The sequence below is a fragment of the Colossoma macropomum genome, unplaced genomic scaffold (genome assembly GCF_904425465.1).
Source record: "Colossoma macropomum unplaced genomic scaffold, Colossoma_macropomum, whole genome shotgun sequence".
NCBI lineage: Eukaryota > Metazoa > Chordata > Actinopteri > Characiformes > Serrasalmidae > Colossoma > Colossoma macropomum.
Genome location: NW_023494807.1, coordinates 18,587,644 through 18,610,709, shown reverse-complemented (window position 1 = coordinate 18,610,709; position 23,066 = coordinate 18,587,644). Strand labels below are relative to the sequence as shown.

Genomic DNA, 23,066 nt, shown 5'->3' with positions numbered 1-23,066 from the left:
CTTTGTGGTGCTAATAGTGAGGCTACTCAAAGACAACAGGGAGAGTGGGCAGGAAAGAGGAAGAGAAGAAACAGTCCACATGCAGCGCTACACTGCTGATTCACCAGGATTTTTAAAGGAAATGTGCAAACACTGTGCTTTCTAAAATAAGATATATACTGTTTGTTGAATACATAACACATAAAATAAATACCAAAATATTTGTAATTTTGTAATTTTTATTTTCATGTTGATACATTTTTCTAGTTTTAAATAAAGTATTAATTTTGTAATTGTATTCAGTACATTAGTAATGCTTGGTTTAGTAAAACTACAATAGGAAAAGAATATGTACTGTTATTTTTAATTTAATTAACTATTTTTTAAAGGTATTTGCTGGGCTTATTGTAACAAAACACAAGATATGTTCCATGTATTTTAATACAGTTTTCAGGTAATACTAGGCCTGGCATTCACTAAAAAATAAGACATGTAAGCAATGCCGGTCTAAAAAATCCTATTTTAATTTTTTTTTTCTCAAATTTTGTAATGGTTAAATCTTTCATAGACGATTATGTGCTCTAGTTTTTAAGATTAAACAGTAGTACATTTCTGTGTGTGTGTGTTTTAAGGCAGTTAAGGTAATTCAAGGTTATAATACTGGGTTTTTATTTAAAAAGAAGTTTGCATTTAATTTCTGATATTGTTTATTATATAAAAATGAAAAATTATTCTTCTTGATTTTTAATAGGAAACAAGTAATGTAGTGCTGGGTTGTTATGTACTTAAATGAATTCTTGTATTCTTGTATTCCTTGTATTTACAAAAGCAAATGTTTTTATAGTAATTAAGAAACACTTTTCTTGTATTTCTAGTAAGGCAGTTAGATAATGAAAGATTATGATTTAAAGAATTTTCTTGCTTTTTTGTAATTATTTTAAAAATGATTTCCATAGGTTTTTAATAAAGCAGTGTGGTAAAGTTGGGTTTGTTATTTTAAAAATGTATATGAATTTTATGGTTTTTAATAAATGGGTTTGGTCCTGTTGGGTTTGTTATTTAATAGTATGTATATGAATTTTATGGTTTTTAATAAATGGGTTTGGTCCTGTTGGGTGTGTTATTTAATAATATGTATATGAATTGTATGGTTTTTAATAAATGGGTTTGGTCCTGTTGGGTGTGTTATTTAATTGAGAGAATTCCGTGTTTTTTATTGGTCAGCCTGTAGGAACATCCGGGTCTCTCCGCTACTCCTCTCTCCATTCAGAAGCCATTTTGGCCGCGGTTCAGTTTTTCCCATGTCAACTCCTCTAGCAGCCTGGGGGGAACTGGGGGGAAAACAAGGACACTGTTCGGACTCAGGCTGGAGATAAAACACGCTGCTCTACAACAAGGACTTACTGGGGTCCCGTCGATATGAAACCCTGTGTCTGTGTGGATTTACACTTTGTTTTTGGCGGAATCAGAGTGCCGGAGCGGCGCTGTTGACAAACTGGTTGTTATTGTGGCGCTGAGTCGAGTCGAGGCCGAGGGCCGTTTGATAACGGTAGTTAGCATTCACATGTGTTTCGGCTCGTTTTGTTTTTCTTCGTAAATGCTTTCCAAAGGAGAACGGCATAAAGGACAGTGTCTTGCTCGGGTCTCCCTCGCTGAAGGACTATGTTTGCTCGCTGGCTGACGCTTGCACTTATTCGGGGAAGTTTGTTGGCAGGTAAGAGCTCAGCTGGGAGTGATTTGTAAGGAACAGTTAACGCAGGACACAACACGAATAACAGATTATTTTCAGTGCTGGTGCTTCTCAATATAAAGCAGCAACGCTTGTTTGGACGAAACCAGAAACTAAGGTAAAGTGAAACATGTGACTGAAAATAGACTCCTCGCACCAACATTTGGTCCAGTGTTTTTGTTTCCCCTGCTCTACACACTGACACTGACCCGTGTTCAGTGCCCTTTCCTTCTTTGGCCGCTTATTGTTGTATTGTGTTGTTGTTGTTTCTTTTTTTTTTTGGTGTTTATGTTGAGATATTCAGGTTTGGTTTAACTCAGCTGAAGTAGTCTGTCGTGCGCTTTCATACTATTGGAGCAACCACTGTGAAAAACACAGAGGCTACGCACAAAGGAAAGAGTTGTGAGATGTCATCAACAGCTGCTTTGAACCCTTACAGCGCCGCGGTCAGCTGGGGGCGCTGTAGGGTTCAGCGTGTTTTGAAGTGAGGCAGGCTTTGTGCAGACCTTGTGAGCTAGCTACACTTTCTTGAAAACCCATCAAGGGTTCGGGAGTTTTTTTTAAATAAAATCTGCATTTTCCGTTTTGCTTGTTTTTGTTTTATTACGTAAATTAAAGAACTCCGTTAACAAATTTAGGATTTCTGAAAAGCTTCTCTGTGAAAGTGTTTCTAGGCCTGTTGTGAACAGCACCGTACAAATAACACTGATTTATTAGATTGACTTTTTGCAGTGACGCTTTTGTTTTTGCCTTACAGACTGTTGGGTTTGGAATACATGACACAAATCAGTTCATATTCATATGTGAAATGTTAAATGTCCTTTGGCTCACATGTTCCCTGAGCTTGCCTGAGCGGAAAGCTGAAGAAATTCTCAATTCAGACCTATTATTCAAATAATATGGTTTTAAAAAGTGAGTTTTTATCACTTAATTTATTATATTTCTCTAGTGTTTTGGTTATATGGAACTAGTATACTCAAATATGGATTTGCGTAAAACTATGACAAGTAAAAAAAAAACAAAAAACATTTGCATAGGGTAAATTTTAGATGTTTATCTATGGAATAACTAGAGGTGGGCGATAGGGCAAAAACATTGTGATGCTTCAAGAAATTTTTATGCTGTTTGACATGTCACATCACAAAATGTGTATTTTTTTTCAGATATCTGCTCAGTTGGAACAGAGAAAGAAAGAACCAGTAGTGCTCGATATAAAAAATCATATCAAAATCAGTTCACATACAGTTTTGCCCTGAATCCAGTTAAAGTGGACAGATTTTGCTCTCTTTATAATCAAGCATGCTGTTAGTCCGTGTTGTCAGTACTGACGACTGTTCAGAAAGGCAAATTGTATTGTATCGTGACATGATAACAATAAATATTGTCAGATTGCGCAGCCCTAGGCATAACTGCAAAATTTCATCTCTTTAGTCCAAGCAGAATAAGTTCTATGGCATGCTTAGCATATGAAATTTAGTTGTTGGACATGAATGGGTCAGTGCATTTAGAAATCTGAGACTGACTCTGGCTAAGAGTTGAGGTAGATGTCTGAATTCTTATGGACATTGTCTGCACATCAGTCTCAGGTTGTTCAGACATGGCTGTGTGGTAGCCAGTAGAGTAGAGCTCATGTAATTCATGTTGGCATCTGCTAAGGTTGAATGTATCCTAATTGAGCTTCCTGCTGAAATCCTAGTGAGATTTTTCTGTTGTGAAGGCTCCACTTTTGTTGAGCAATGATTTGAGCTCTTCGATTTGGTTTCATAGTTAATCAGTTGTTTTATGTTATTGTCAAACACAACAGACACTTTGTAAACGTAATCCCCAAATCTTATGCTTTGTAATCGACTCTGGAACCTGCTTCCTGCGTATGAGAGAAAGTGGGGAAATCCCTTCAAAACAAAAGAGCTTTTGACACCCTGTGCAGCAGCGGCTCTACGTCAGCTGGGATGTGGTGAGGTAATCTGGATCAGGGGACTGTAATGTGTGGGACTCCACAGGGGAGCTGAAACTTGCATATAAAGCCCCCACACCCTCTCTCTTTTGTGTGTGCATGAGAGAGAAAGATAATTGGGAAGGGTGGGGGTTGTGGCCTGGGGCTGATGTTGTAATTTGCTCTTACGATGTGACGACCTTTATCGGTAACAGGGGCAGTAGAGCAGAGTGCGTCTGAAGTGGGGTAGTAGTGTTGTATGATATGGACAAAATAGTAGTATTGTGATTTTGTCCCTTCGTATTATGATGCCTTTCAATAGATTAAAAAGCAGTTTAGTGAAATGCTGATGTGATGTGGTCAAATACTGACCTGCAATATTTTTACCAAAATTATTTCCATATGTTGGATCAAGTGAATGCCCTGATTCGTTAAAACATCCACAGAAACACAGATCAAAGAATGTCTGAGATTGTTGGGAATGCTCAGAGTACAGAACTTACAAGCAAAAAATTCTGCAGTTGGTTTGAAGGCTCATTTGCACATTGCAGGCTTCTGTAATATTAGTGTTGCAAAGGCTCAGGTCACAATGAGAGTTAACAAGCAATATCTTCAGCTTTTAAAATGAACTAATATATGAATGATGTCATAACAAAACTATGTCAAATAATTTATATTATTAAAAAGAAAAACATTTGAAAATCCTGGCTGCTAGGTATGTGCACGGGTGCTTGGTTAATCGTTCTAGGTGCCAGTATTCGGCTATTTGTTTCGTTTTATAATGGGAAGATGGAGAAATTAGAAAGACCACCAGTTTAGTGAAAGGCCAGTTTTACATTTTAACAGGGGTAACGTGGCAGGTTTGCTTGTATTTGCGTGTACATTATTTAATATTTTGCTGCTACAAAACATGAGTGCGTATGAGGCTTTATCGCAAACTTGGCTGATTACTCTAGATATTAGCAAGGTCTAAAAATAGTAAGTGTATTTCTCTGACCAGTTTACATGTTGGCAGGTCGTCCACTGAGGAGAAAAGACCATGTGTAGAAGAGAACGAGTCTCCATTATTCAACGTTATACTGGTTATCTAGTGTTCCTCATTAGCTCATCTGAAGAGGCAGCAGCTTTGTTACTCATGCAGTGTGAAAACCTGCTGATTTCCCTCAGCTGTTATAAATAATGAAACAAATGTATTTCAGTGTGTTTCTGCAGCACCTGTACAGCCATATATTGCTGTCGGCTGTTGAGAATTTCTATATGTATCCAGTATATGCAGCAGTATAGCAGTCTGTAGTAATGGGCTCACCACAGTCTTCCTATCTTTCAAGAAGTGTGTGTGTGTGTGTGTGTGTGTGTGTGTGTGTGTGTGTGGTGAAAGGGGGGATGAAAAGGGGGGATAGGTGGTTAGTGGTAGATAGATTACCACTGTGGGGGATGGTACAACCCTTGGCTATACATGAGATTTAAAGAGACAGAGCATATTTTTCTAAAGATTTAAATGTGCCTAAAACGATTGAACCAGTGTTTTTTCCTCTTTATTACAACTTTACGTCTCTGTGACATCATAATCTTCTGAAACATTCCGTTTAATCTGAAGATTCTTTCTGTTCTCTCCTTTAGCAGTTCACCCGACGTAAACATGATCCGTGACCCAATTCTGCATGTGTGTTTCTGTGTGTGTGTGTGTGTGGGGGGGGGGTGATCAAACTGTAGCATGCTGTTACTTAGAGGCCTTAGAGGCTTCCCTACTGACTCCTCACACATCTGGATTTAATTGTGGGTTTTAAAGAGCTCCATATTGATATTCTAGGCCACTTTCTTAACTCAAACCTGAAGGGTCACATGTGGTTCTTGGTGTATGTTGAGCATATGTGCTTATGTTATTTTACTGCCAGCAAGGATTTAATGACTTGTTAAACAACCCTTGAGGTTTTACTGAAATGGTTCTTGATGTTTTAGCAGCCCCACAACAGCACATGATTGACAGTTAGCACTTGACTGTAACATTAAAGTGTCTTATTTGAAACTGTCAACATAATCTGTCAGATTTTACACCGACCCTTTGATGTGTACAGTATTGTATTTCATGTTTGTGGGTGACTGCTACCCTTCCAAAGATATGCTGTATAAATAAGTGCTATTTTAGTCAATAAAACTTATGCAGTAAAGTTTCAGACATTATAAACTACACATAGAGGTATTTTTAGATGATGTATTAATGTTTTCTTTGTTTTTAGGGACAAGTTATGATAAGCTGTAATGATGAATCATCTGTTTTAACTGGTGTGTTGGCAAGTTATTGCCTTTCGGTTTCATCACCACTTTTTGAAATATGAAGAATTCTGGATATTAATTCTGTTGTAACTTTACTCTCATTGCTACAGACTTCTCAGTTATTTTAGAATCATGTACAGATCTGATCATTATTCTGGGGAAATATAAAACTTGTTTACAGCTTCCCACAAGTTATTTGAATTCTATGCATTTGTAAACGACTGCTTAAAAGTGTAGCAACCACAGTTACAAGGTACTCTGCAGAAAACCTCAGTTACATGAAAACTATCCCATAGAGAGCTGTAACTACAGTACTCACTACATGGCAAAAGTAGATTGCTACGTTGCAGCCTCTTCATGACTGTCTCTGCGACTAATTGCAATTATATATAAGTATTTGCTGGTTCACTAATTTGTTCTAAATAGTTTCATTTAAATGCATATGTAATTTGTTTACTTACCTTGGAGTACAGGAACAGGTTTTATTGTCAGGACCTCTTTTATTTCCATGTCATCTTCACAAGTCTCTGTTTGATGAGTCTTCTCACCTTCTGCCTGTGATCTGTGTGCTTTGGCCTCTGTCTTTTCAGCTGTACTCTGAAGACCTATTTGTTTGCTCCTTTCTTAAAAATTGGATGCATTGCTCCAAAAATGACTAAGAATTTGACTGTCTTTGCCGTTGAAAACTCCATAGTTGCTGGGCTGGGCTCAAAAGCTTGACAGACGTAGCGACAGTAACCGAGGAGAAGGGCTTGGCAATAGGTCAGCTCAAAGTAAACAATACAGAATACACCTTTATTTATATAAAGACTGGCTAGTCTGAGAATTTTTGCATTTGTCAGCAGTACCTTGCTACTTGTTAGATAAAATAGCTTCGCACCTAAAAAGATACTTCTTTTGGAAAATAGTGACTCTACTTCCACTCTGTAGGGAAATGTAATAATTAAGTTTAATATACTACAAGCCGCAGTGCTACTGTCCAGCACTAATGTTAGCCTCATATTAGACTAGTTTTATACTTGCATCTGCAACGTAATTTTTTATTGTTGAAAACTGTGATTCCAAATTAAATGAACTTCTCTGATGTGAGAGGTTTGTGACTCATTTCATTATCTTCTCATTTGATTTTGATATTGTGTTGAATGTAGCCTTAGTAGCTAATGTGATTCTAATCCATCTCTCTTGTTCCCTCAGGTCCTGGGCATGCAGAAGTGGGCACCAGAGAGTGTGTGTACTATAATGATAACTGGCGAGTGGAGAGGACCAATCAGAGCGGCTATGAGAGATGTGAGGGCGAGAAGGATAAGCGGCAGCATTGCTACGCCTCCTGGCTCAACTCTTCTGGAACCATCCACCTGGTCAAAAAGGGCTGCTGGCTGGATGACTTTAACTGCTACGACAGGTGAGGAGAAACCTCCTTAGAACTTACACCACAGATTTCAGTCATCAATGTCATCAGATTTTGATTGATATTCTAAAGCTCTGTTGAAGCTGTATTAGTTTTAGCTGGGGAGGTTCTGTAATTTAAATGATTACAGATGTCATCAGTGATTTTAATCCAGTATGAATCTGCAGCATGACTAGTCTTTGCAGTGTGATGATGCTAAGTGAGTGACCGGCTGTAATTGGGTGAAGATGGATTTCTCTCAGTAAAAATAGTAATGTTCCAGTCCACCTCAAGCCAGTGCAGCAGTAATACCTGCTTACAGACATGGCTGTGAAGTGTTTTTGTAAACGTAATGTGTACTTCCAGGCCAGAAGAATATATAGGAAATTACCCAGACATTAATTTAGGGCAATTTCATACAAATTGGTTAGTGATATCCTGTTTCCAATACAGTAGCTCCAATGCTAAGTAATCCAGCTCTAATAGTGCTTAAGAGGTTTGTTGCATTTTCACACTATATACAATCCCTAATGAGCCTCTCACGATTCATCTATGATCCATGAACGTCCTCTTTTTATATGTTCTGCTTGCTCCGATTGTCTAATTTTTTTATCCGATTGCGTGTGTGTGTGTGTGTGTGTGTGTGTGTGTGTGTGTGTGTGTGTATCCTTTAAATGTTTTTGAGCAGACAGGAGTGTGTGGCCACAGAGGAAAGTCCTCAGGTCTTTTTCTGCTGCTGTGAGGGAAATTACTGCAATGAAAGATTCACACACCTGCCTGAGACCATCGCTCCAGCAGGTGAGCGCAGATGTTTGTGAAGACACGGCATACTTTTACATAACATTCAGTTCTTCTTTGATTATATATTGATCTGGAATTAAAAAAAAATATTTAAGAATACATTTAAAAATTATTTTAAAAAATTATATTTTTTATCTATAATATTTTTTTAAACCGGATAATCAATTTTACCACCCAGACAACCGATGTCAGGTGGTGCCACCATGCATTAATTAAAAATATTATATTTTGAAGTTATTTAACAGTATTGAAAATGTGTATAAATTAGTCTTTGCACTTGGACACACATATAAACCTTTGTCCTTGAATTAAAAGTTATTAATATATTTTTAAGTATTATTTTTAAGTAAATAAATAATCTTACAATAACGCATGGAGTCACAGCACCTGACTTGGTAAACTGAACCTTTCTAACCATGACTGGAAATTGACAGTTTTTTCAATATATGTGCACGGTTGACTGACATTGCACCATTAAGGCGACTTGGAGTCTTCTTTATGGTGTAATACCCTGTCCACTCTTGCTAAAAAGCACGTCAGCATAAAAGTCATTTGTTGTTGGTTGTGGCGTGTAAAATTTGAGGAAGTCAGATTTTTTTTCTTTCTCTTTTTGCAACATGTTATAGCTAAGTTATTTTATACTTAATTTGCGTATGTGGTCGAACAGTTGCACTACTTGATATTTTTAGACTTTAGGAGACATAAATGCCTAAAATGAATTTTATTTTGATGCACTGAAAATGTATTCCCATGAAGTACGTATTGTAGAATAATGTGATAAGTCATTGTGATAAGTCATGTACGTGTTAAATTATTTGAGGAAAAAAAATAGACTTGGACAAAAAAAGTTCAAGATGTGATTGACTCAAAAACAAATGAACAAACAGTCTGTAATCCTAAGTGAGGGGGGCAAAAAGTTACATTAGTCCTCAACTTCAAAGAAAGTGTCGAAATTAAACACATGACTATGAGTTTAAGGATATTGGCAGTTATTGCAGCACAGTTAATGGTCAGCAATGTCTTAAAACATGTTTTGTTCAATTTTGCCCTTGTGTTCTTTTTTCACCATGCATTGTTTTACCAAGTTATTACTGAAATTAAATGATTTTGAATTTGAGATTGATTAGCAGAAGTGATGGTAAACTCGTTCTCCGTATGTGTTTGTGGCTGCAGTGAAGATCCAGCCTCCACCAACGGGTCCATCTCTGTTGGGGGTGCTAGTTTATTCTCTCCTTCCGCTGGTCGTGCTCTCTCTGGCCCTTGTGCTCGCTTGCTGGACATACCACCAACGCAAACCGCCCTACGGCCATGTGGACATCAGCCAGGTCGGACAGCACCATAACATCAGAGAAATGTCCATCTGTCCCTGTCATTCTTGCTCTTTTTACTGATGTGCAGTAAAATTTTGACATTTTTTAAGTGAATAGGGTTTTATGAAAACTCTTTCTGTCTGCCCTAGTAAGAAGTATTGTTACTAACCTTACCCACGTTTTGCTCTGATAGGATGCGGGTCCTGCTCCTCCGTCTCCTCTGGTGGGTCTAAAGCCACTGCAGTTGCTGGAGCTGAAAGCCAGGGGGCGCTTTGGCTGCGTGTGGAAGGCTCAGCTGCTGAGTGAATATGTAGCAGTCAAGATATTCCCTATTCAGGTCAGCTTCTTAGCCTTTTGAAATCAGATTTTAACCGTCTGAATATCAACATTTCCAAAGTCAGTTTTTTTTTCCATAATTTGAAAATGCCAGCTGCCCTTTGTGTGAAACAAAGAGGGGATGAACCCATAGAAATAGTCCAGAATTCTTTGGAACAAAATCATCTCCGGAATGTTTTTCCTTCCCCTGTGAAGTTGCCATTTTGGAGATGATTTTGTTGTGACAGCAGTATTGTATGTGGGTAAAAGTAAGCACCATTCTTATCTGTGTATTGTGAAAACAAAATCTGTGTTTTTGTGTGCATGCATACAGGATAAGCAGTCATGGCAGAATGAGAGAGATATTTACCTGACAGAGGGATTGAGACACGAGAACCTGCTTCGCTACATCTCAGCTGAGAAACGAGGGACTAACCTGCAAATGGAGCTGTGGCTTATTACTGAGTTCCATGAGAGGGTGAGTTATCGGTTTTATTATTATTATTACTATTAAATAAGTTAAATATTCTTAATATTCTAACAGCAATAATAATATGTGAAATGATTGATAATTTGCCTGGATTTAAAATGAGTTCACTTGCCAGGATATTTTTTGCAGTGTCCATTTATCTGTCAGATGTACTCAGATGAACCTAGCTTGGAGATCAGTGATTGATTTTAGGTACACTCTGATCATGAATTTTTATGGCTGTTCCAATTCCAATTTTTACAGCTGAATTAGCCATGGCCTTCTTTTTCTTCCTCCCTAAAGCTCAGACTGTGTGGACTAAATGAACACTTGAAACACACTATCATATTTTCAGTTCTTTGTATTAGCCAATGTCACAATGTAAATAACATTATTTGCTCTGCAAACTGACCTATTCAATTTATCAGTGGAAGAATCAGCTGCCTATTTAAATAGCATGAATCAAATAAAGTGCTTAATTGAAATTAAAAGGCAACTGGCTGTTTAAGTCAGTCCACTTACTTAACCGACTCAAATTTAAGCAATAAAATTAAAACACAGATTGACCAAAACAAAAATAATAAATTGGCCAGCCGGATGTTTGGAACAAAACTCTCTTCCTTTACCCAAGTGATGTTTGGTGTTTGAAGTTTGAAGTTTGCTTCTTTAGTTCTGCACTAGAACTGTGACGATTATGTGGACTAAGGTAGCCTTGTGCAAACTGCATGCCTAATTCATCACACTCTTGCCTGAAACCACATCAAGTTGATAAGTAATGTCAAATAAACTTGTTTATGTAGTTTCTGACACTGTATGACATACAGTCATCTATAAAAATGGGCAAAAGTACATCACATAGCTAAAATTTGCCATAGCAGACATAGTCATCTATAAAAATGGGCAAAAGTACATCACACAGCTAAAATTTGCCATAGCAGACATAGTCATCTATAAAAATGGGCAAAAGTACATCACATAGCTAAAATTTGCCATAGCAGACATAGTCATCTATAAAAATGGGCAAAAGTACATCACAGCTAAAATTTGTCATTTTTGTTTGTTTGTTTTTCTTCTTCTGAAAGCCTGAATTCTGTTTGTACTCAAATCAGTTGAATACATGTACACAGTGTTCTCTCTCCTTACTTCTGCATTCAGAATTTAACTTCAGAAAGTTCTTTCCACAACTTTTCTGAACTTCTGAACTTTTGAATGTAAAGTTATGAACTCTGTTGCTAAACTGTAACGTGCTGTTGCAATCTGTTGCGAAACTGTACTGTTGTGAATGCTACAGTTGTTTTGCTTGGGAGTGTCAGAGCGCGTCACTACATATACTGAACACTGCTTTTAACGTTCCTTCTTTCTATGAACCCAAGAGACCCTCCTTGTTAAATCAATAAGTGAAATGGTTGCAGATGGTACAGTGATTTTCATAAGAGAGCCTGGGGTTGTTTTTCCTGTATCTGTAAGGATTTCTGGTGGTGAAATTCTTGATGTAATGTTGGGCTATGTTTGCATGTGCATTTGTTTTTTAGGGCTCTCTGACAGATTACCTGAAGGGGAATGTAGTGAACTGGGCTGAGCTGTGCCACATTGCTGAGAGCATGGCCAGAGGCTTGGCTTACCTACATGAGGACCTGTCCTACAGGCTGGAGGGACCTAAGCCTGCCATTGCTCACAGGTACCCAGCTAAACTCTTTCTGGGATGCTAACCAGACGGATAGATGGTAGCGTGGCTTTTATAGCAGGCAGCAGAATTTAAAAGTGATGTTTTTAATATAAACCCTTGTTTGGCTTCAGGGCCTGAGTGTGATCTCTTCTTCTCCACTGCAGGGACTTTAAGAGTAAGAATGTGCTGCTCAGGACAGATTTGACTGCTGTGATAGCAGATTTTGGTCTGGCTGTGCGCTTTGAACCAGGGAAGCCACCAGGAGATACTCATGGCCAGGTAAAACTGTGAAGTACAACATGCTGCAACCCTGTATCACAATCAAAATATAAAATAATAGCACTGTCAGAGCTCTTTTTCTTGTTAATGAACTATAGTTCTATTCAACACCTACTGTTTATATTCCATTGCTCGAATCCTCTGAGTTTAAAATTACTGTTTCAAGCTTTTCAGAGTGACTTGCACTGTGCACACCATATTTTAGCATGTTTTTTTTTTTGTTTGTTTGTTTTTCTTCTTCTGATTCAGTAATGCCACTCCTACATGGTACAGTGTAAAAGTAAGAGTTTGGCAAAAAAAGTTTAACATTTTTTTTCTTTATAATATAATGGAAGCTTATAACCACCAATTAGCATTATGTAAACTGCATGTCTAAATCAACACACACTTGTCTCAAAACAACTGGAGTTGTTAGCTAATTTCAAATAGACTTGCTGACACTGTATCACATACTGTTTTCTGGAAAAATGGACAAATCATGTTGCATACCTTAAAACAGCCATTTTGAAGCCTGAATTTTGTCTGTGCTTCTGTTGCTTTAATCTGAACCCATTGTGAAACATAAAATTAAGTGCGCCTTAAAATTTAAAGTCACTTACCAAATGCCTAGATTTGTGGTGTTCCACTTTACCATTCAAAAAAGCAAAACCTACCTGCTGAAGTTAAAATCTGTTTTGTCTCTGCCTTGTTCCAGGTGGGCACTAGGCGCTACATGGCTCCAGAGGTGCTGGAGGGGGCCATTAACTTCCACAGGGATGCATTTCTACGGATCGACATGTACGCTCTGGGGCTGGTGCTGTGGGAGCTGCTGTCTCGCTGCACCGCTGCTGATGGTAAATATTTAGAACACGTGGTTCTGAGGTTTTCAGTCAGAGATCACATAATGATAATCCATCAAAAGATTTCTTATGACTGTCGTAAGAAGAGATTCAAATGGTTTTGAAAACCACAGCTTGTCTTGAGCCAGTTGTTTTATTATTGCGTTTATTCAGTGCCTTTTGGACTCTGCATTCTCCTTTTAGATGGCTTTAATGTGCTGTCTTCTGTCTGTTCTCAGGGCCTGTGGATGAGTACCTGCTCCCCTTTGAGGAGGAAATCGGTCAGCACCCCTCTCTGGAGGACCTGCAAGACGTGGTGGTCCATAAGAAGATGAGGCCCATCCTGAAGGACTGTTGGCTCAAACATCCGGTAAGGATGTGGCGTTTAGGCTTTTAAGCTGGTGGGATTTTGTCTTCATAGGCATCAAACAAAGCAATCGGAGCTTGAAAGACTTCTTGTTTCCCACTGCTAAAGCTCTTTTTTTATATACATTCACTGGCAGGGGGTGCAGTCATGCTACTAATTAGCGTTTGATTTTGCAGTTCTGAAAATAGTAGAGATGCATTCTGCTTTTTGTAATGTGTATTGTCAGTTTAGGGCTGCTGGGAAGCATTAGTCATAAGCCACAGTGTTAAAGTTAGGATATTATTTTTGTAAGCAGAACCCAAGTTGTATTACCAGATCTTGCCATCCTTTGTCAAGCTCTGAGCATCAGCTGTTTACTTTTCATGTTGGTGATTTTGTTTACATTAGGGCTGCTTAATAAATTGTTTTTTATCTTTCATTTTTACTATTATCACGATATGAGTTTCCATGATAAACGTATCGTTAAGGGTTGCATTGACAGAACAGATTAAATTTTCTCACACACCATGCCAGAGTGACATTTTTTGGCAGAAACGTGGTGTTAGAATTCCAACATGTGCTCCCCAGTGCTGGCTTTGCATTTAACCATTCTTGTAACAAATTCACTTTTATTACTCTGTGTTGTATGTAAAATACATGTATCGTACGGTAAAATTGTTAAAAAGAAAAGGTACAAAAGCAATACTAATTTATTGTAATGCAATAGTTAAACACAAACTATAAACACAAACATAAAAACTTGTTCACTGAATCATGAATCATGAGTTTTTAGACCAAAGCGCCTCATGGAACTCACACTCACTCACTCATGCATTTCACAGGCTACAAATTCTCCACAAGGGGGCACAGCTGTTAGTATTTCATTATTTTTATTTTGTACAATAGTGAATGGCCTTTTTGTAGTTTTGCAAATTTTTGCTATTTGCTTAAAAAGGTTAGATATAAAAAAAGAGGTTAGATATAAAAAATTCAACACTTCCAGTCAGAGACTGTTTTAATAATAATTTATAATTTATCATCATGATGGGCATAGTGGTATAGTGGCTGAATGCTCTTAATGTATACAAAACCCAATTTGGAATTTTGATTGGTTCATATTCTCTCTCTCGGCTCAGGGTTTGGCTCAGATGTGCGAGACGGTGGAAGAGTGCTGGGACCACGACGCCGAGGCTCGTCTGTCCGCGGGCTGCGTGGAGGAACGCATTGCGACTATCGCCAGGGCCGCCAACACCACTAACACTTCTACCTCTGAGTGCCTGGTCTCCATGGTAACCTCGGACAGTGACTCAGAACTGCCACCCAAAGAGTCCAGCACTTGACTCTCAGCCGCTGAACCAGGAGCGAGACCACTTCACCATGGTTCTGTTTCCATAACGACTGGATGGACATCTTCAAACCTCTCCAATAATAATGTGAACTCTGCTGCTGTCCTGATCTTCATGTATTTTCCTTTGGATGAATTGTGAATGTTTTTTGGACATGTCCGGTCAGTTTTACCAGCCTCACACTACCTGTCTACTGTATTCCTTTATCTGGAAAGCACAAACACGACAAGAAAGCTGACACCTCAAAGGGCATTCAGGTGACCACTTCAAAGTGCTGTAGCATTAGCACACGTTACCTCATCTGTTTTTCATTGTACTCTTAGGATGTTTTAAAGTGAATTTACTTTTTTTTCTAACTTTATCTGCCTTCACTCCACAAATACCTCCATCCAAGGGACTCCGCCTGTGAAAACCACATTGCCCGTCTTAATGCCGCCGTGTTGGATTAGCCAGTGACTTGGCAAAAATGGAGGGGGGAGCTAAAGACTGTTACCTTGTGTTTGAGAGCGTGAGCGTACCTCTCTTTTTACTCAGTGATCTTTTTATATATTTTCTTTTTCTATGTGTCTTTAAGTGTTGTATTGAAGAGTGGAATTTCAGAGACAGAGGTTGTCTGAAACACTGGAATTGTAAGGCAGCAGGACTGTTTTGTTTTCCTTCAGTGTTAGTGTATCAAAAGCTTAAGTCTCGTTTCAGCTTATCCTTCGCTAATCGGGCCGATTTCAACCATACATTCAGATGTTGTGTTGGTGGATCGAATACCATCTACAGATTTATAGGTTGATGAATTGTTTGTGGCACAGAGGAAAAGGCCTTTATGTTCTTAAAATAGTTGCTACATCTTCAGCAAACATGATTTAATTATGCACCCATGCGTGTAGCCCAATAGGGCAGGTCCTCTCAGAGCATACAGGTAATATTTAGTTGTGTTTTGTGGTCAGGTGCTGTCTGTATAAAGAGCAATAGCATTGACACATCAGGATAAATGAGGGTGCTTTTGTTTGGTGTCTGTTACACTACTCAGGTAAATGCTGTTGTGTGTATGTGTGTGTATGTCTGAATAGCTGTTAATCTCACAAGTGTCTGGTGAGCATAACTAGCTTTTAATCTCTCACAGCTCTTAGCAATAGACCTCAGCAGTAGGAATCTTGTCTGTGTGCTCAGATTTCACCTCTATGTCGTATGCAATGACTCTGCCATGTAGCAAAGACTGAATGTCCATCGAGCTGCTGTTGTACTCAGTGAAGGCACTCTTTGTTTATACTCACTGCTCCTTCAGAAACAGCCCGCTCTATGGGATAAGTGGTTAGATTACTTTGATTTGAGCGGTGTTGAGTGACGATTGGCTTACCCAGGCTCCGCCCACCAAAGGTGACAAGCTTTACAGAACTCCAGGAAACAGTCCAGTGAAGCCTAAGGAGTTTAGGTTGGAGTTCATGCTACATAACATTGAGTTTTTAGTCTAAACATGATACTGAACTGGACTGTGTAGTACAAGTTTGCCACCACCCTAACTTGAGCTGGATTACACAACCACCCCTCACCTACCCTAAGAGTGCGAGTATTCAAAAATATTCAAAATTAGTGTTATCTAATGTTCTAAATTTGCATATTTTGACAGACTGAGTGCTGACGCGCCCATTAGGTTGCCACTTCTCTGTAAAGCTTGTTCAACCTAGCAGCAGTTGCTACAAAGACATTAGTGGGCGGAGCATAGATAGATCAATGAAAATGAATGGACAGAGATGCTGATTTCAGTCAAATAGAACAACTTCAACCTCATAATGTACCACTGTTTTTATTTTGTTTTTGTTTTTTTCTCAACTTAATATTTTATTGTTTTGTGGTAGAAATGTAATTTAATGTATGGCTGCTTTTATATGATTGAGATTTCTTCATCTTTTAAGAAAGTGCTTTGATTTTCTTTTTGTGCTCATGATGTACCCAGTGTAAAGACAAGACGTCTGTGTTTTTGTGCATAATGAGTCGTCATGCAGTAGCAGTTACGTTTTCTCATATTATTGTTACTTTTTATTCTATAAAAGGTGTAACCTACCTCATTGTAGCCACTCTGGAATAATGGTGACCTTTCCAAACCCCCTTTTCTCTTTTTCAGCTGTGTTTTGATCGTATTTATGTGCTGTTATTATATCTGTGTATACGATAGCATCGTCCCCAACCTCTACCTGAGCCAATTCAATACTCCTTTCGATTTCTGTTGACATCAGGGATTTGAATTTCAATTTATGAAGTACCACAGTTGTATGCAGGCTTGTGCCAAATTGTTTAAAGTGTTAACTGACCCTGACACAGGTCAACAGCTACCAGGGCAGTTGAGTTTTTTCCTCGACCGTTGAGTCAGTACACTCCAAGCTAAGGAATATGATTAGAATATTAATGAGCCTTCATTTATTTAATAAAGTCATGAAGGATTCTACGCAGGACTGACCGTTTGTCTGAAGGTGCATGTGTAATGCTTATTTGCGGCGTCCACCCAAATAAATCTCCAACAATCCTTTGTCTCACAAGCAATCTGGAAGATACTGGAAGCAAAAACCACACTTGCAATTTTTTTCCTATTTTTGAATTTGTTTATTGCTGCTTGTGTAATTCTGTTGTCTTGCCCTTTTTTGGGTCATTTCACATTGTTTTATGTTGCTACATTCAGTATTTCATTTAATTAAATACAGCTTATTTCTACAAAAAATGTTTTTGGAGTGGATGAACAGTTGCATGGCTTTTCTTTTGACTGGGCCGTTTGCTCTTCGTGTGGGTCATTTTGAATACTGGATACACTGAATAGAGTTTGCTTATGAGTACATAACCCTCCTTGCTTCTCTGACTGGTTTGGCCTTTTTGTTGTTGCTTTTGGGCCTCTGTTTATAACTGCAGTAGAACTTGTACGAACGTTGGGCCTCATTCACCAACATCTAAGTTTTTTGTTAAATTTGTTCTTGAGAAAAGTCCGAGGAAAACTGCCGAATTGTTCGCACCTCTGTTCTCCTCTAAGAACAAACCCAAATTATTCAATAATAATTGAATATCAGAATCTTCTTAACTGCATAAGTGGCTTTTAAGAAGAAATTGCTTCCTAAGATCAGTTGGTGAATGAGGCTCATTGTTTGTTTTGCAGTTATCAGGTGCTAATAATATGTAGCATGGAGAAGTGCTAATTCACTAACCAGTGTAGTTCACTAAAACAAAACCTCTATGTACAAAAGTTTGCAGACACCAGCTTATCCATCATTTATTCTGAAATCATGGGTATTAATGAGGACTTTGTCCCTGTCTTTGCTGCAGTAACTGTCTACTCTTCTGGGATCATGGAGTTGCCAGGACTGGGATTAGGAACCCCTGATTGGTGGCTTTATGACTGATATTCAAATGACCTCTTCAGCATGAATGGGTGGGGCTAAAATAGGTAGATCTATATCACTGAAAGCAGGCTGCTTTTGAATGCTGCGTCCAAAACCACATACCTCCATACTAATTAGTATGAAAAAACCAGTACACCATCCTCAGAAGTACATTCATTAGTATAGTATGCATAATACTGATAATATTGATCAGTAGCTTGAAAATTTTTTATTTTTTTTTAAACTAAATTCCGTGGGTAGCTAGCCTTAAGATGCAGTCTAAGATTTTGGAAGCTTGTTTTCACCATATGGAAAAATATCCGTTTAGTAAGTCACAATAATGAGATTTTTTTCTATAATTATAACTTCATATCTCATAATTATGTCTTGCTATCTAATAATAATCAGATTCAATCCCGTGACTTGTAATATCCTGTAATATGTAATATCCTCTCATGGCTTCTCTTACCACTGTTATGCTGATGACACTCAACTAATGATTTCCTTCCCACCTTCTGACACCCAGGATTCTAGTCACATCTCAGCATGTCTGACTGACATCTCTTAATGGATGGCAGCTCACCACCTAAAGCTCAATCCTAGCAAGACTGAGCTGCTATTCAGAACTACAGGTCCTCATCATGATCTTGCCATCTCATCTCATTCCATCTGAGGATGCAAGAAGCCTTGGTGTGATTCTGGATGGCCAGTTATTGTTCTCAGCTCATATTGCGAACCTGACTCGGTCATGCAGGTTTCTCCTGTACAACATCCGGAGGATCTGACCCTTTCTCACTCCAAAAGGCCACCCAGGTGCTTGTTCAGTCTCTTATCATCTCAAGGCTTGACTACTGCAACTCACTTCTGGCTGGTCTTGCTATGCAGGACATCATGCCTTTGCAGCTGATCCAGAATACAGCAGCACGGCTCGTCTTCAATCTTTCTAAGTTCAGTCACATCACTCCACTGCTGTCTTCCCGTCACTGGCTTCCTGTAGCCGCACGCATCAGATTTAAAACCCTAATGCTTGCCTACAAAGCCAAAAACTGACCCTCCCTACTTGATGACAATGGTCAAAACTCTAACTGTACCTAGAGCCCTTCTAGCTTCAAGTACAGGTCGGCTCTCTGACCTATTTGTAACTAGCAAAGACACTTTCTCTAGGTAGACAAAGCACTTTTTGTCTGCTAAATGCTGTAAATGTAAATAACTTACTTTCTCACAATTGTGACTCAGCATTTCGTAATATTCAGATTTAATCTCATTATCATGACTTAATATCTCATATTTATGACTTAACATCTCATAATAATGGCTATGTCATAATTAAGATTTGATATCTTGGCATCTTTCCATAATTATGGAAAACGTTCTCACTATTATGAGTTACTAAATGGTTATATATTTTTTCCAGTGGCAGAAACGGGTTTCCATACTAAGGTAGATAGATGTCTGTTGAGCTACAGAATCTAATATTCTCAGTTTTCATTTTGTAGAAAAACTTAAAGACTCTGATTTCTTTACAGTGGTGCTGATAGGAACCAGGGGTCACAATGTCTACAACACTAATATAGCCATTTTATTTACTATCTAAACCACCAGCAAACCTACACATCATCTGACACATCTGACAATGTTAGGATAAAAAAGTGGAAAATCTGAAAAAGATAAGCTTTATTTGGGTACTATTTTGACTTCAATGCCTGACATGTATCTCTTTCACCATGACCTAAAAAACATTTTCAGGGAAAATATTCATAAACATTTCAGGTAATAACTTTCTGTGATGTAACTTTTAAAGGCATTAAGCTCTTCAGATGTCTGGTTCCTATCACTTCCACTGTAAACAGTTCTGACTCGGCAAGTTTCTCTACAACTGAGCATTTCACACAAACCTCTGAATGAAAAAATAAAAAAATCAGTGGAATTCTGCTTTCACTGAAACCTATTACGTAGCTAGGATCACTGTACAATGACCATCAGAGAAAAAAATCCTCACCAACCCAAAGAAGATTATATAATGTGCATCTTGATCAACATGTTATTTTGCCCTGTGGGTTAATGAAGAATCCTGCATGCAACATTGGTTCTTTTTACTGTGCAGCTCAGATGTAGGAAATCTGACATTTTGTCCAGTCAAAGGTCTCTCTCTGGATTAAGCTGGTTGAGCCCACACTCTTGCAGTTAAGCTTTTGAGTTTCCTGGATTTGCCTGGGAATCCAATACTGTGTGCTACGTTACAGCCTTTTAGCCAGTATGTATACGGCTTCCTCTACACATGGCTCGGGTGCCAGTTTTTTCACGATTGGTCAGGCATTTTCTCAAAACTCTGAATGCAAAATGGCCTCACCACTTATCCTAAATGTCACAACTTCCTGTCTAAATGAGGCGATCAATCCAGAATCACTTCTGTCAGAATTAAGCTTTGCATGAGGACACAAAAGCACACTGAGTATCAGTTTATTGCACACTGCTTATCTTACATATGAGGACATTTGTAAGCTTCTTTTTAAACGTGTTTGACCTATTAAAGGGCCCATGTCTTGGAAAAATAAGGGGTATAAATATTAAAAATAAGACGTATAAACAGTAAAAAATAAGAGGTGTATAAGTAGTACAAATAAGAGGTATAAATAGTAAAAAGAGGCATAAATAATAAAAGTAAGAGGTATAAATATTAAAAATAAGAGGTATAAATAGTAAAAATAGGTCTAAATAGTAAAAATAAGAGGTATAAATAGTAAAAAGGTATAAATAGTAAAAAGAGGCATAAATAGTAAAACTAAAGGTATAAAGTGAGGTCATTAAAATAAATTATTACTGTTTTGGGTACATAAAACTACACAATCTTCATGAGTGGACCTGACAAATACATGTAAAATGCAAGATATAGGCCCTTTAAATATTAGTGCTCAGGGTTTACTCCAATGTCCAACACAAGAGGGCAGCATTGGTGTGGCCTACAGCTCTCAGAGCTTAATAAAGAAATGTTGTGTGACTTTTTAATCCTCAGAGGTTAAAACCTTTTCAAGAGAGCAAGTTCTGTTTCTCTGACTTTGCCTACTTTGTCAACTACTTTATCATTCTTGCTTTCTTTACTGAATCCATTTGATGTTATCAGTGAAAAGAAAGTCTGATTGCTGGTTAAAGTGTATCCAAAATGAAAGCCTTTCAGGTGCAAAACAGAAGAACGAGTGACTGTATGCAGTCATTATATTTCATTCTGTCTCCCTGTTTAAAGGGTGGAACATACAAGAGCTCCTGAACACAAAGCTCAACTGTTATTCCAAGCTAAACTGATATTCAAAGATCCTCTGCTTCCACTGTACTTACTGTCTGATTGTGGGTGGGTTTGCGTAGGTGGGAGGCTGTGTGTGTGCATGGGAGAGAGAGGGAGATCTACTTAGTCATAGTAGGCAAACAGTGTGCAGATGGTGTGGTGAGAGGAAGTGCTGTGTAATTACTTTTAGTGTGTTTGGTATCCTCACAGTTAATCTCTCTCTCTCTCTCTCTCTCTCTCTCTCTCTCTCTCTCTCTCTCTCTCTCTCTCTCTCTCTCTCTCCCTCTGTAAGAGAGATTGTGCAGTTTTGCGTAAAAGCCTGATTTTACTGTTTCTGTGTCTGTTATGTCTTCGTGATTAGCTCGGCCATTTTAAAACCGATTTCAATTCCATGCCTGTCCGCAGCTTTGAGGGGTACTAACAAATTCAGTACCATGATATTTTCTAGTATTGTTCCAATTTTAAATGAAATTGAAGTTTTTACACCAAGCTTATTCGCTAAAGTCCGCACCACAGTTTAGCTTTTGTGACACTATCTTTTACATTTGGTGTGGTTGATTTTACATTGCAGTGGCTAAAGTGCACCAGATTACACATGTGGGTGTTTGTCTATTGGTCAGACATTTTTGCAGGGGATACAACTGCCCTGTAACTCACAACCCTGCTGTAAAATCTAGCACACACTAGCATAGCTGATCACCACCAAAACCAGCATATGTTGTGTTTTGGACACTGGAATGCTGCAGTGGAAGCTGTTATGCTGACGACCACCAAAACCACAACAAAAACAAAAGTCAGATGACATTTATAGAATCATAGGCACTACAGACATGTCCCAAAATTGCTTAAATAAATTACTTGAATAAAGTCAATTGTCCTCCATTCAAAGTTAAGTCCAAGTATGAGTGTCCACACCTGTCACAATGAATCGATTTAAAGAAAAATCTTAATAGAGCTGCATCAATTAAGGTAGGTGTGAAAATGCCCGAACTAGAGTTTGGGTTTTTCTGACATCGAAAGTTTTTCATTCGGTTTGGTTGGTTTCAAACTGCAACGGCAGTTCAAAGTGCATCAAATTACACACATATGTTTGTTTATTAATCAGAAATTTTGCAAGGATGCAAATGGTCTGTTACTTTCATATTTTCCACCATGACAAAAACTCAATAGAAAACAGAGACGCTTAATATGTATCACAATCCAAGCAATAGTAATAAACCTTACTTGATGCCTGCTTCTTTAGTATTGGTTCATCTGTCATTATTAGCATCAGCTCATGCTGCAAGAATGAATGTTTATGAAGAGTCAGACTTCAGAAAAATGCTACAGTTAACCAAGTTTCTGTTAACTGATTCAGTAGTAATCATCTAACGGTACAGCTAAAACAGAATATCAGTAATGCTGTGTGACACCAACACTGCTATCCAGGTATAAGCGATACATCGCCCAGCACTATCTGTTCGTATCCACAATCAAAACCGGCCTCATATGATCCACTTAAGAAGGATGGATGTTGTATGTTATTCTAAAGCTGATCGGCACCACCTGCTGTTTCCCTATATAGGCCGCTGCTGCTTGAAAATCACTCCAAAGACATTTCAGCCAAAAGCAATCCTATCAACTCAGAAAAGATATTGTCTGTATTTATCTACAAGCAAATATCTAATCCAGATAAACATAAATATTAATACACCAATAGATATCATTGCTGTTAGACTAAAACCTCCCAACTCAATTTTTGTTATTCTATTTTTGATATCATTTGAAAACACCAGCTG

General features: G+C 38.2%; 1 protein-coding gene across 1 annotated transcript; it reads left to right on the top strand.

The window, feature by feature from the left end:
- The first annotated feature begins 1,257 nt into the window (after positions 1 to 1,257).
- On the top strand, positions 1,258 to 14,977 carry LOC118797017 (activin receptor type-2B). The gene is made up of 11 exons (XM_036556224.1): positions 1,258 to 1,693; positions 7,110 to 7,317; positions 7,991 to 8,100; positions 9,277 to 9,428; positions 9,607 to 9,750; positions 10,063 to 10,206; positions 11,730 to 11,875; positions 12,028 to 12,142; positions 12,837 to 12,975; positions 13,200 to 13,330; positions 14,443 to 14,977. Exons 1-11 carry the CDS (start codon positions 1,642 to 1,644, stop codon positions 14,644 to 14,646), a joined length of 1,545 nt encoding a protein of 514 aa, XP_036412117.1. The 5' UTR covers positions 1,258 to 1,641; the 3' UTR covers positions 14,647 to 14,977.
- Positions 14,978 to 23,066: the final 8,089 nt, after the last annotated feature.